Source organism: Festucalex cinctus, chromosome 2 (genome assembly GCF_051991245.1).
Source record: "Festucalex cinctus isolate MCC-2025b chromosome 2, RoL_Fcin_1.0, whole genome shotgun sequence".
Lineage (NCBI taxonomy): Eukaryota > Metazoa > Chordata > Actinopteri > Syngnathiformes > Syngnathidae > Festucalex > Festucalex cinctus.
In genome coordinates, this window is record NC_135412.1 from 28,340,792 (window position 1) to 28,355,303 (window position 14,512).

A 14,512-nucleotide genomic window follows, 5' to 3' on the forward strand; every position below is an offset into this window, starting at 1 on the left:
AATGTTCACATAAAACTGCAGCTTTCTTATCATGGCCACTTTAGGCCAATCGCCAACCTGCCCGAGACTGGACGTAACCTGACAACACACAAGAATGAGCCACAGCGTTGAGAATAAATAAAAACTTTTAATATTTGGTGGTGTAAATATATTGCGAGTACAACACGAGAAGAAGACGCTGGAAGAACGACGACGAGTCCCATCATGCATTGCGCTATATTGCAGAGAGCTTTGGTGTCATTTACCGAAGACGCAGAGAAAACAGAGAAAAACGTTAAATATAAATCAAAAGCCCTCGACGGGAGTAAAACATGGCAGGAGACTGCAAAATAAAAGGTTTCCCTTCTTGTGCAAATGAAAAAAAAAAAGTTTGCCAACAATTCTGTTTTCTCTGCTTTTCTCAATAACAAATGAAAATGTAAACTCAGCCAACAATACTACATTCAACAGTCACATGATCAAGTTGGCTCATCCCATGTGGCATTCACATTTTTTTGTGTGAAGTCAAATCTTTTTCAGCATGAGCAAAATTATTCCTTCTGATCAGCACCGATGAAACACAGCCCATTTCCTGAAGCTACAAGTCCATATAAATAACCGTAATCATAAAATTATAAACACAGCGATCTAGTGTTGCTGTCGGACATTCTGCGAGCTGATTGGACCGTTTGAGAGACAGAGGTGACCTAGCTGACGCCAACCAATCGGAGACGTGTGATGTCATCACACTGTCGTGTTAAAATGCCTTGGGGTCGGTTGATTAGGGACGCCCAATTAAGAATCTGGAAGAGGGGTGGGCAAAGTATATACAGTACCAAGTAGTTCTTCATTCCGGCCTAACAAGCATTTACAGAAATCAACAGTCCAAAAATATTTGCTTTATACATTTAACTCTTACTAAAATCTATTTATTATTTTTTTAAATCTCAGTAAATCATACATTTATTGCTGACAATATAATATTAGTTAATTGTACATATACACTTTACATGTTTTTTTTTTTTAATTTCATTCAACAATTGGTGAATTCATAGCAATGAAATGAACCGTGATTAATGAAATGAAAAAAAAAAAAAAAAAGAGAATGCATCGGTATTTTCTTAATAAAATACACTATTTTACATACATTTTAATATGTGGCTCTTGAAAACAAAAATTTGCCCAGCCCTGATCTAGAAGTTTTAACGGACAACTTCAAACCTGTTCACAACGCAGCCAAGTGCGACCTTCAGTTTTCATAATATATCAAAAGTGACACTTCCATGTCTTGTGACTAAATCGCCGTGTGTCCGGGAAGTGTGAAATCAAACAACCTAATCAATCATTTTTGTTTGCTTCCTATATAACAACATGTGTCAGGGGAGCTTTTATTAATATTTGTGGGAAATCTGTGTAAATGTATTTAGTGTGCATTGTTAAGTTCGTTACAGGAAAATGTTGCGGAACACTTTGGGAAGTGGTTGGTTTAGAATGGATGGAAAGAAAATAAATCAAAAGGTGGAAATGTGATTTTGTTGTGATAAATTTAAAGTGGTAGTCAAAAATATATATATATTGGCAATAATATGTTCTCTATGCAGCCCCACGAGTCAAAATACATTTTGGGTAATATCGCGTTAGTGGAATATGAGTTAAGCAGCAAAATCCAGCCGTTTTTATCAATATCAGAAGGCGGCCATTTTGCCACTTTCTGTCGAGTGAAGCATGAGCTGTGATTGGTCATTGCCTCCTAAGCAAATGTGATGTCATCTTCAGTCGACAGCAAGTGGCAAAATGGCCGCCCCTGAGCTCGAGAAGAGCAGCTGTATTTTGCTTCAGAACTCCACAAACGTAATATTAATCAGAATGTCATGTTCAGACTAGTGAGGTCAGATATAACATTATTGTCAAAAAATGTTTAACGTTGAATTTCCCTTTAAATTAAGGGTTGTCACTGCTGCCTCAATGATCCTCACGTGCAAGATTAGTAAAAGTGCCTTTGGTGAAAACGTAGCAAACATTTTTGCACACCTGTGCAAGGATAAATGTGTTCTCTAAATTTAAAAAAAATTTCTTTCATTGAGTGAATGTGATTTTCACATGTGCTTACTAAAGTGTTATAAGTGGTTAAATAATACCAAATCACTTTTTTTTTTTTACATGGTTTTCCAAGTGAATTGATAAAAACGAGTCATTTTGATCATGCATATTCCATGTTCATGATCATGTGGAACATTTTGCATGTTTTCCTTTTTTGCCGTCTAATGTAAGTTGTGGCACATGAAGAAATATTATTGTGAAAACTTTGACAGGTGGTTTATGTTTTAACGAGGTTTCTATATTAGATATGTTTGTTTGGTTTTTTTTGCTGCTGATTATTATTATTATGAGATTGGAACGTGTAATTGCCCCAGACATTTTGTGTTTATGTGGTTTGTTCAGACACATGTGGCCCTTGAGCTACAAACTTTTTCTGCCGTTATGTCCTGAGCCATACATCCACTGAAGACAAATCAAGATGGATATGTCGACAATTTGTTGGACTTGCAGCTGGCGGTGTGAACAAGGCTTCAGTTGCCGTAATGACAAAAACAAGCGCACCAAAGAGGGCTTTGAGGCGTCCCTAATGAACAGGACACACAAGCGTATCATGGGATTATTTACAGCAATAAACACAAACATTGCTCTATATTCGCACGCACAAACATGGCTTCCGGAAGGAACACATCACTTCCCGTTAATCTTCCTGTGCAAACAATTCCAATCACTCCAACAGCGTGTGATGTCATCAACGAGGCGACCGGAACCTTAAACTGACCTCAGAGCAGATGTGATGTTCATAAAAATGGAAGACCTGTTGCCATGGAAACAATGTCCTGTCTCCCGATTGGTCGTTCATTCACTGTGGCGTCTGCATGCAAACCTTTTGCGTCACTGACCATGTCAGAAGAGGAGACTCCGCCTCCTGCTCAGACTGTTTACTGATGGAAGAAGACAAAAAAACATGACTTCAATTTCTTCAATTCAAATCAGAAACTGCAGTTCTTAAGATATTTGACAACTCAGGCACCGATTCCCATCCACATTGAGAGATCATCAGGTGTCAGATGGGAAATCATCCAATTCACTGGAGTGCATATTTGTTTTCCCATGTGTCATGTTGCGTTATTTAATGTAGTGTGCTACAAGTAGCTAAAGCTATTGATGAGCCAAGGGGCGTCACTGGACTTAATACTGTACTGGGGCACAAAGAATTCACGAGAGATAAATATTTATTTCAGTAAACATCTGCAAACTGAACATTTCCAAAAGTAAAAATAAATAAATAAAATAAGGCACCCCGACATTTCTGGGTTCTTTTATTTCCATAGTAGAAGGCAGAGGTTGGAGTAAGTCAATGTTTTGCAAGTCACAAGTAAGTCTCACATCTTTGCCCTCAAGTCCCGAGTCAAGTCCCAAGTCAAGACTGACAAGTCTCAAGCCAGTCACAAGCCCGACACTTTGAGTTTCAAGTCCTTTCGAGTCTTTTTTAACAACATCGTAGATTATATTTATTTTGGGTGACCATTAAAGTAGGAGTCAGGGAGTGAACCCAGAGTGGTGCATCAGATTGCTGTGTTTGCATTGTATTACCAGTGAGATTACAGTCTCACTAATTACACAGCGAGCAACGATAATTAGACAATAAACTTTCCTTTCCTTTCCTTTTATTATTTTTTTGAACATATAAACAGATGAACAGCAGAGATAAAACAAAAAACAACAACAATCAAAAGAGAAGAAAATCCCAATAACATAATCATTCAATTAATCATAACTTACATGTTCAAAAGGGAGTAGGAAGAAGTTAAAAACTTATCTCGTCCTACCCCTAAACAACTGACATTAGCTTACTTAACGTTCTTTGAGCAACTTCAGATGTTGAACGAAATTTGAAGTTGTTGCCTCACCGTCAGTGATCTAATCTTGGACAGACTGCAATTCATTTTTTTGTTGACCACCACATAGTTTTTGAACTCAAACAACTAGTGGTGCAACGGGTCACAAAGGTCAGGGATCGGAATGTTTAAAAAAAAAAAAAAAAAAAAATCAGATAAATAGAAAGTTATCTTAATTTATTTTTATAAAACGTTTTTGCCCGTTATTATTTTTTATTTTTAATATATAAACTCAAAATGTCTAACATGGACATTAGAATTTAGGAATACAACTTTAAGTGCAATATAAGGGAAGATACATAATTATTTTATACATCGTCTATGTATAAAATAACAAGGTATCTTACGTTCTATTGCACTTGTAATGCACTTGAAGTTTTGGTTTCTAAAATCCAAATGGCCATATTGGACATTTTGAATGTTTATTTTTTGTGTGTGTGTGTTGTTGTTTTGTTTTTGTTTTTTTAAGCTATTGTTTCATAAAACAATTATAAATGAAGGCAAAGTTATATGTATTTATTTTTAATAATGAAAAATACATCTAAATGCAATTTAAGGCCCAATCCCTTTGTTTAAAATAGGGAAAGTCAGTGTATTACAAAGTAGCCTAGGTCCACAATATTGAAAGCAATACGAAACGCAAGCGAGCCAAGGAACAGCTGTCACGATGCCAGCCAGGCACCCGATGCTAATGCTAACAGCTAGCTACTAGCCACGAACACCGGGCACTTGTACTGTATCATACAATGACGGCGTAATTAACTTGCGGTTTCTTCACGTCCTAAATGATCTATTTAATATACTTTCGGGGTGGCGTTATGATAAAGGTGGTAGAAAATATGTAATGTCAATAAAAACGATAATGCAAGTCAAAAATGTCAAAAGGAAATAGTCAAGCTTGCGTTCACGCCAAGCCTCAAAATCATCATTGATACAGAGGTCAGCAGATCATAACCAACATTATGTTTCATGCTGATGAAACTCATTGGAAATGAATATGCTTGTTTTGATACAAGGAACAACGTTAGATAACTTAGCATTAACTTAAGATAGACTCATGTTGCCTAGCAAGCCAGGACTTCACGTACCTCTCTCATTCCTCGCTGCTTTTTCCCTGCTGAGGCCGAAAAACTTTCTGATATCCATCTAGGAGTTACAGTTCGAGTCAAATCAAAATCAAAATAATATATTTAACAAGTTGTTGTCGGCTAACGTTACCTAACTCATGCAGTGATTCTCATGGCCCGCCCCTCTCTCCCTCACTCTCTTTCTCGCTCTCTCTCCTCGCTTTACATGAATAAATTATCATATTAATTAGCCATGTGTGCATTGTTTATGTGGAATGAATACATACAGTAGCAATGAATTATATAATAAATAGTATGTGCACTGTAGTCTATGCTACGTAGACTTAAAACTCTGAAGTGATTTTTTTTTTGGTGAAATTTTTACTGGGGCACTGAAGCTCAATATTGAAATCTGTCCTGCGACGCCAATGGATGAGCCTCATGTAAAAGTGGTTGGTTGGACTCATAACACTAAAAAAGAGAGGTTCCACTGCCCAACCGATTAATCAGCTGCCAATTTTAATTGGCCGATAATTGGCCTTCATTGCTAGTCTAGCGCTAACAGGAAGTTAGCATGGACTGCATGTGTTTTTCCTTCAAATAACGAACATCCACACACAAATCTTGTGGGAACACATACCCACAGATAACACTACACAAAGGCACAAATTCTTCACAATGTGTGAAAAACGAGTTATTTAATAGAATTCAATCGCAACTTTCTTCTGTACTAACTTTAAAGGTGTATGCCATTGATGCACGGCACCACACTGCCCCCAAGAGGCCAAAACGCACTGGAACAGTCAGTGTTTGTTCTGGGGGTTTTTTTCATTTGCTATTATTTTAGGTTATTCTATTCTTATTTCACTTTCTTGTTTTTATTTAGTCATTGTCCCTTCAAGTTATGTTATATTATAAAGTTAATATTTCAAGGATTCAAAGACTTTCTTTTCTTAAAATTCAAGGATGCAAAGATCCAAGGATATTTTATTTTTTTATCTTACACATTTCCACATGACATGGCACAAAATACAATTCCAGAGGTCCCAGGTTAGCTCAGTAAGTCCCAAGACTTGTATACACTATATATAAGGTCTACATGTATCGAAGATGTGCGTTACCTTGGTCTGTTGATCTCACTGCTTCTCGTTCCAGTTGAATCTCCGGCAGAGAAAAGATGGATGTCGCTAGAAATAAACAGAGTGAGACATCCTCTCTTCACTTGTCTATAACTGTTACTATTATTGAGTACTGTCACTAGGCATGAGCCAATTACTGGTTTGACAGTTTACCGTGACCTTAAAAAGTCAAGGTTTCAATTACCGCTAATGCTGGCTGTCACCAGTAATGAGTATTAATTTTTTTAGGGTACTCCAAACAGGCAAAGTCCAATTTCTGCAATATGATTGTTGCACACAGGAAGAGGAGGAGGGACAAACATGAGAGCATACACGGATGCCTTTTTGCTCTATGGATTAATGTGCATTGTCCTGTTGCCAGCGCGTACTAGTTAGCCCCAAGGACAACATGAGCAGTCGTAATGGTTGTGTAGTACTAGTGATAACAATAATGCAGTAAGAGTTACAGCAGTATTAGCATAGTGTGTACTTACTGTCAGGAAGTGCGCACACTCTGTTTCCAAGGTTACTGAAGTAGCAATGAGTCATAGCCTCAGTTGCTGAAGTCCTTTTCTTTCCTTCAAACTACACACAAACAACAACAATAGCACATGAACACGCTCATATATTGTAATGCACAAATACAATGTGTCCACATGTATGATCGTTTTGTGCGTGTGCATGAGGCCGTCACGAACCTGCAAGAACTTTGACAACAGTTGAACGCCATTGCTGTTGAGCCTAAAAACACACAAACCCACTCAGTTCTAATCATGTTGTGTGCTTTCATTGTGCATTGTGCATTTTATTTATTTTTTTTAAAATGGAAACAAAAAAAATTGATTTTAGCTTAATTTATAAATCAAGGTAACGCTTTTATCAGAAATCAGGAAGGGAGCTAATGCCTCGTCACGTTACCGGGGCGTGTGGTCGCCGAGGTTCTCTGGGGGGTACTGAGGATAATTTGCTGCCACAAATTCCTCGTTGGAACTGATTCCTGGCCAACTCTCTTCAGTCGGCGTTCCTATGAGTGTGAAAACACACACACGATGTCAACATGTTTGTGTCACATTTGATCAAGTGAATCAGACGTTTGCTTCTGACCCAACAACTTGAAGATGAAGTGAAGCTCCTCCTCCACTGTAGAACCAGGAAACAATGGCCGACCTGTTGTCATCTCGTACAAGATACACCCCACACCCCTACAAACACACACTCGGGTGAGAGGAAGGTCCACACAGATGAGAGGAAAATGTGTGTCGTCATGGTAACAAACCACATGTCAATGTGGGTGGAGTAGTCGGTGCTTCCCAGCAGGATGTCTGGGGGGCGGTACCAAAGGGTTACCACCTCGTTTGAGTATGTCTTGGTTGGGATCGACTTGGCCCGGGCCAGACCTGCAACACCAAGTCACATGGAGAACTAGTAAGGTGGAAAAGTGATACATAAATGAAGTACCATTTACATGGACAAGGACTAGAAACCACATGGACAACCACTAGAATCCTAATCGACACCCACTATAATAACATGGAGAACTACTATAACCACACAGACAAAGACTTCAACCATATGGACAACCTTCAGCACCACATTGAAAACCAATAGAAGCTCATGTAAACGTGCACAGAGTCGACGAGGAACCACGTGAAACAACAACTACATCGAGCACCACTTGGAAGACAACTGGAGAAGCACCTGGACAAAGACCGCAATTTCTCACCAAAGTCAGCCAGTTTGAGTTCTCCTCGTTCGTTGATGAGAAGGTTTTGGGGCTTGAGGTCTCGATGAAGAACCTTCCGGCGGTGACAGTAGGCTAAACCACGCAGTAACTGAAAGAGGAAAAGCTGCGAGACAGCAAGAAAAAAGAAAAAAAACAAACACACACAAAAAAAAAAAATAAAAAAAAGTCACATCAACGCCCCCACAGGTTTAAAGTGTACCTAAATCATAACAACAAAAAAGCACAAGAGGATGACGCACTTGGACATTGTGCATGTGGATGACGTTGCCGCAGTCGTCCAGGTACTGTTTCAAATCTTTATCCTAAAAATACACAAATACGCTCATTGAGGCATATGAGCACATGAAAATATTGACACAAGTTTGTGTTTGTGTCTCACCAGGTACTCAAAGACCAGTGTGAGGGACTTCTGCGTGTGGATGATGTCATGTAGCGTCACGATGTTGGCATGTTTCAGATCCTTCAGGAGAGACACTGATGCAAACAAACAGCAAGTGTCACTCAAGGTTCATCCATTAAATAAATATAGTTTATACACAAGGCTTTTTCTCCTTTTTCACGTTTTTTGTTTTAGCTATTTCGTAGTGCTATTTGATGAGCCTCATGTGAAGGTGGCTTGCTTGTGTTAAATAATTAAAACATATAATACAGTCATCGATGCAACATAGGTTCTTGACTGTACATGGTGTTGATATTTTATGATAGCTTCCATTTTAAGCGCTTTGCCACCATTTTGTGGCATCTATATGCAATTACAAGCCCCTTTTAGGCAGGAGGTGTCATTTATCGGCAGATATGATTCAAATCAGGTATCAGATTTTTTTTGGACAAAAAAAAAAAAAAAAAAAAGTGATTTTATAGCCAAGTCCGAGTTCACCAACAACGTGAATGCACCTTCTCTGATTGCTGTACACGGAGCTCCTTCTTCATGCTCCAGACGAATTTCCTTCAAAGCCACCAAGTTGTCTGTCAGCTTACTGCGGCCTTTGTACACAGTCGCATAGGTGCCCTAGACACACATCAAAGACACATACGTCATACACAGACATGCACGCTGATAAGTGACAAGACATGTAGTAGTTCTGACCTCTCCCAGTTTGTCTAGTTTGATGTAAGTCTCCAGTTTGCCGAAGCCAATCTCTGACTGCACATAAAAGGTCACACAGGAGGATTCACGATCACAAACACAAATGTCCACGGTCACGCAACACAACAGACATACCAGAGAGACCCTACGCAGCCGCCTGCTAATTGGCTGTTCAAAAAGAGCTGGACCAATCACGTTACACTTCTCTAAGTAGCCGTCTGGGAGACGAATGTCCGCAGGCAGTGACAAACGTTTGTTGATGTCCTGAGAAAGACACAAAGAAACAGACAGTCAGTCAGTTAGTGTGTACATGTGAGTATTTATGTTCAGACTTACCTCAGTGGATATCTTCTTGGTCCTCAGTCGAACTCGGACTGGACTCTGGACGTCGTCCGAAGAGGATGTGGGCTCATTTTCACCGTCAGAGCTCATCTTGACATCCTCGTGTACGATCTCTGCTTGGACAACAGGAAGGAGTGTTGAGAAGACACGCTGAGGTAGTGAGGCAGGGTGGGGAGATTTATGCATTTTATTGATTCTTTTATTTTTCAGGTCAATATTTTTTAGTGGCTTCAGTAATTCAAAGCACGTAGAAGCTGGCATACACTGCTTACACTAAAAACACAGAGGAGCTAGTTTACAAAATGACTCACAGTGTTGCCAACATAGCAATTTGGTCAATACACTTAAAAGGAAGTCAAGCCAAAAATGTTCTTTGCAATACTTCTATGCTGATGAAGTAAGAATTAACCCCTTTGGACCCATAGATAATTTCAGTGGATGTGACATATTTGTATGTCTAAACCAATAAAAATGCATAACTTGGAAGATGTCAACACTTCTGGTTCATGATTGGTTCCTAGCTCACCAATCACAATCGCAAGTTGACTTGTATGATGTTTATGTTAAAAATGTGACATATAAGCTTGGTAAGTCATAGTTTTTGGCACTAGACAAATCACTCATCAAGTCAAAATTATGGTGAATTCAATTGAAATAGAAAGGGTGAATGAAAATAAATTCCTTGGAGTTTTTATCGATGATAAATTATGTTGGAAGCCACACATAGAAACTGTTAAAAGGAAAATGTCAAAAATCATAGGGATACTCTATAAAAGTAAGGATGTTTTAAACATGAAATCATTATATATATTATATAGTTCATTATTATTACCATATTTGACCTATTGTGTGGAATTATGGGGAATGGCATATAAAACAAATACTAACACCGTTTTCAAATTGCAAAAGAAAGCTATAAGAATTATTAATGGATCAAAGTATACAGAGCCAACACATCCACTATTTATTAAATTAAATGCAATGAAATTTTATGACTTGGTGGATTTTAAAATAGCACAAATAATGTATAAAGTTTATAACAATTTACTCTGCCACAGTACTCAGAAGTTATTTGAAATTAAACACAGTCCTTATGATATAAGGGGTACAAGTGTGTACAAAAAAAAACAAAACAAGAACAAATATTAAGCAAAGGTGTGTATCTGTAAAAGGTGTTGATCTGTGGAATCATCTGGAAATTGCTCTGAAAAATTGTGACTCAATGCTGGAGTTTAAAAAAATGTTTAAAAGTAAAGTTCAAAAAAATTATCTATGTCAGACCAGTATATGAAAAATGTACATGTATGTGTAAGTGATCTGGATAGGTATTATGGTATATGTTGAGTAAATTTATGTATATATGTTTTTGGTAAATGTGAATATGTTAAGTGCACTTGTGTGTATATATATATATATATATATATATATATATATATATATATATATATATAACTTGGGTTGTATATATCATTTATTATTTTATTATTATTTTTAATAATTAGTCAATTAAAATTGTATTAATAATGAAATAAGTTTAAATATATTTAGTAAAAGGGGTAGGACTAGATAAGTTTTTAACTTCTTCCTACTCCCTTTTGAACATGTAAGTTATGATTAATTGAATGATTATGTTATTGGGATTTTCTTCTATTTTGATTGTTGTTTTTTGTTTTATCTCTGCTGTTCATCTGTTTATATGTTCAAAAAATAATAAAAGGAAAGGAAAAGGAAGTGTACAACACTTTTTAGCCATACTATCCTGGCGTCCTCTATAACAAAAACATGAGATAACTCCAAAGAAATATTTCCATGTTTTTCTTATGTGGGAAGAGTGAAAATCAGCTTAAAAAAATGCCCAGCAGAAAAAATGTGGTTCTGAACAGGTTAAGACTAATAATTCACCTGTTTTCATCCACCTCAGTGTGCAGCCATTTTGACATTATTCCGCCCTCTGCTGTACACTGGAATTGACGTCAAAGTGACCTCGGGCTCACATTGCGAACGTCAGGTGACCAAACACAGAATACAGGGGAGCCGTGAATCCATTTTGACGACTCTTCTGACCCCTCGAGTGACTATTTTGCAAAAAAACTTTTATTTAAAGAAATAGAAAACATTAGTGGAATTATTTCCACACTGTATTGCGGAGCCAAGTGGAAGACAATCAAAGCACTGGCATTGAAGCTCATTTTATAATGTCAAATTCATGCTTTAAACATTTATTTATTTATTTTTTTTTACTGTTGGGGAAATAACCTTTTTAGCCTAAAGAATGTTTGGTGTCAGGAGAAATAAAGCAAAACTCACAAAAGGGAACAAAAAGAGAAAGATCTGATTGTCATTTGATTTTTTTTTTTATAAGCATAAAAGCTGGATTTTTGTTGGGTAAAAAAAAATAAAAAGGGAGATTTCATCTAACGCCAAATTTGTCCAACCCTATCGCCGCGTGTGCAAGTCCTACCCAGTCTGCTGCTGTGGTTCAAGTATGAGCTCAGACTGCGTCCTAGACCTCGAGGCCGGCGGCTGTACGACTGGAAGAGAGACTGAACTGATGAAGACGACCCTCTGACTTTCACTCCCCCCGATGTGGGACGAAGCGTACCGGCCTCTGAGAGTTAAAACAAAAACAAAAAAAGAATAGAAAGACTTCGTCATTGTATGGTGCAGTTACACCAAAAATGTGGTGCAACGTCATGTTTGTGTTTAAAAAATGCTAAACTAGAATAGAAAAATAAATAATATATAAAAAATATATATATTGAACTTCACTAAATCATGCAGTAAGACACAGTGGAATAATGTATGCTTTAAAAGCTTAAAAAATGAGCAGAAATGTGGGAAAAGTGTTGTGTTATTTTTGAGTTAAGGTAGCAAATACTTCTGGTTAAAGTGTCCTGTATGTTACGAGCAAATTTTACCCGAGTCACTGTGTGATGTGATATCTTGGTGGTCGCTTAGCGTCCGGTCTCCTCCCCCAGCCCCTCCCCTCCCCAAGGTGAGTGAGAGCTGTCGTTTGATTTTCCTCATCCTCTCCATGAGGGGGGGCCGTGAAGCTGAGGGGGGCGGGGCAGCCAGCGTGGACGACGCACCTGCACGCATGAAGTGTGACATTTTAACATGGTAATGTGCAGATTTGTGAACGAAGTAGCAACTATACATTAACACTAACCCAGTTCAACCTCCTGATACCAAACAAGTGATATAGCGGACTAAAGAGCACACATCATTTTGGGTAAGTTTTTGTGACTTAATAAGGATCATTTCAACCACTGGAAAGTTGATGTTGTTTATCTAATCTATTTTAAACATACGCAGACTGTCATTTGATAAACTGCACTACACTACAAAACAGTTAAGCTTAGTTAAATGCTAATTGGCATTTGCCTGGATATGTGCACCGGGACAGAGAAGCAACAGCGAGACGTGAGGAAGGGACAGGTAGGAACTTGTAACCTTTCCTCAGTGAGTGGTCAAGGGGCTCGGAGCAGGTTCTAATTGACCTGTTGCTTTGCGTCCAGTGTAACCCAAAGCACTTCTTAAACGCTGTGCATGGAGCTACATAGTGCTGACAGTACATATTATAATGAAATGTGTCTTTATAATACACCGTAGTTTCATGTAATGTTGCATTACTTATCTAAAGTCAGTGTAATGTTTGCCTTTATTTTAATTAATTATTTATCTCTTTTAATTGTAATGTTTCTCTTTATTTAAAAGTCAGTGACTACAAAACTATTTTTGTTGGGCTGATCCCATGTTCTGTCTCTCCGTTAGTTTCGCTGTCCGCTAGTTAGGCTATAGTATCCTCTGTCTGTTACCGATATGGTTATTGACTAAATAAATTTGTTAAATGAGCAATTTTAGTCCATCTTTTACACCTGTCTGGATCAGTCTTTTCTGTCTGGAAATTGTAAAGGATGAACAGAGGTTTACAACAGTGATTACTCTTTCTGTCTTTGGGTGAACTTGTTGGTGCAACATAATGGTGTCTTTTCCAACATTCATGTCGCTAAATAGTACTCAGAGAGAGGAGCTAACATGACATAATGTGCACCTGTCATTTGTCACTTAAGGCTTAAAATGTTTTCACAATGGTTGCTAGCTTTAACTCAACTCAACTTTATTTATATCGCGCTTTCAAACAACTTGAGCGGTCACAACGCGCTTTACAGAAACACAAAAAAAACAAACATTAACACCAATACAATCACAACAAATCAACATTCTTCCATCCCTAAGTACGCTTTGATGTTTGAAGCAGTTTTTAGATGAAAGAGGACAGAAGTTAAGGCATACACGTGTCTTTCAGCACCTTAACTTTGAGAAAGTACCATGACTGCTCCTTTATTTGGTAGCCTTTATTTTTTTTATTTTTTTTAGACAAGACTCTCCACACATGCGCAGATGCGTTGAGTACTTATTACGACATAGCTCACGTGCCACCTCCATAATACATATTGAACAATTAAATTACATTTTAAGATGTGTGCTTTTCACAAATTTAATGCAAACAAAACAATGTTCACCCGTATTGTGAAGTACTAGATATTTATTTTCGCGCCACAACTCAAAACCAGCGGAAAGGGAAAATCTTTCTGTATTGGCGCACAGGCGCAATGCCTCCTGGGATATATTCGATAATCTTGGCCCTTAGTGGAGGTCTCCGTTTACCAAATGCATTGTGGAAGACATTACGGGGTAATTTATGCTGATATGATCACTGCATAATCACACAGCAAAACAAAAGGGCTAACTCACAATTGAATGTAGGGAGTGATTTTAACCACAGCCAGCTTGTTGTTGTTAGCTGTTAGCCAGCTAAGTGTCGTCTCACTTCCCGGCCCCTTTCCCGGGACACGACTATGCTGTTTAGGAAGCACCCACCGGACTCAACGGGTTGTGGGGGCCCGTCTATTTGCTGCACCTCGAACCTTCTAAATGGAGGCGGAGCGGCGTGATCCCCGGGTTGCCCACCACCACTATGCGAAACATCTTGTCCTCTTCCACCTTCTCATCTTCCTGGTACAGCTAACGTGAACACGGCGGCGCGTTACTCACCGGGAGGCCCGGTCCCGGCGTCGCCCGGCTTGTATTTGGCTCGGTTCAGCGTGACAGTGTGGAGGATTTTTCCTGCTCCCAGTAATCTGCCGCCATGTTGCTCCTTCGCACATCAGCGACGTCACGCGCCCGCCTCCCTACATCTTGACTGCGCGCGCATCGCCTTGTCCCGTGTGCTG

General features: G+C 38.5%; 1 protein-coding gene across 3 annotated transcripts; it reads right to left on the reverse strand.

Moving 5' to 3' along the window:
- Nucleotides 1-107: 107 nt before the first annotated feature.
- Nucleotides 108-14,471, reverse strand: LOC144014396 (cyclin-dependent kinase 16-like). 3 transcript variants are annotated; one of them, XR_013282458.1, is made up of 19 exons: nucleotides 14,334-14,471; nucleotides 12,194-12,364; nucleotides 11,737-11,883; nucleotides 9,270-9,388; nucleotides 9,069-9,197; nucleotides 8,934-8,990; nucleotides 8,741-8,855; nucleotides 8,226-8,320; nucleotides 8,086-8,148; nucleotides 7,826-7,949; nucleotides 7,379-7,499; nucleotides 7,207-7,304; nucleotides 7,021-7,126; nucleotides 6,801-6,843; nucleotides 6,597-6,687; nucleotides 6,106-6,171; nucleotides 5,136-5,204; nucleotides 5,006-5,063; nucleotides 108-2,960 (listed from the first exon to the last, which is right to left on the reverse strand). XR_013282458.1 is itself a non-coding variant. In XM_077514222.1 (18 exons), exons 2-17 carry the CDS (start codon nucleotides 12,309-12,311, stop codon nucleotides 5,011-5,013), a joined length of 1,545 nt encoding a protein of 514 aa, XP_077370348.1. In that variant the 5' UTR covers nucleotides 12,312-12,364; nucleotides 14,334-14,471; the 3' UTR covers nucleotides 108-2,960; nucleotides 5,006-5,010. The 3 variants fall into 3 exon arrangements, 2 of the variants coding, with proteins under 2 accessions (XP_077370348.1, XP_077370349.1); XM_077514222.1 differs by lacking the exon at nucleotides 5,136-5,204; XM_077514223.1 differs by lacking the exons at nucleotides 5,006-5,063; nucleotides 5,136-5,204.
- Nucleotides 14,472-14,512: the final 41 nt, after the last annotated feature.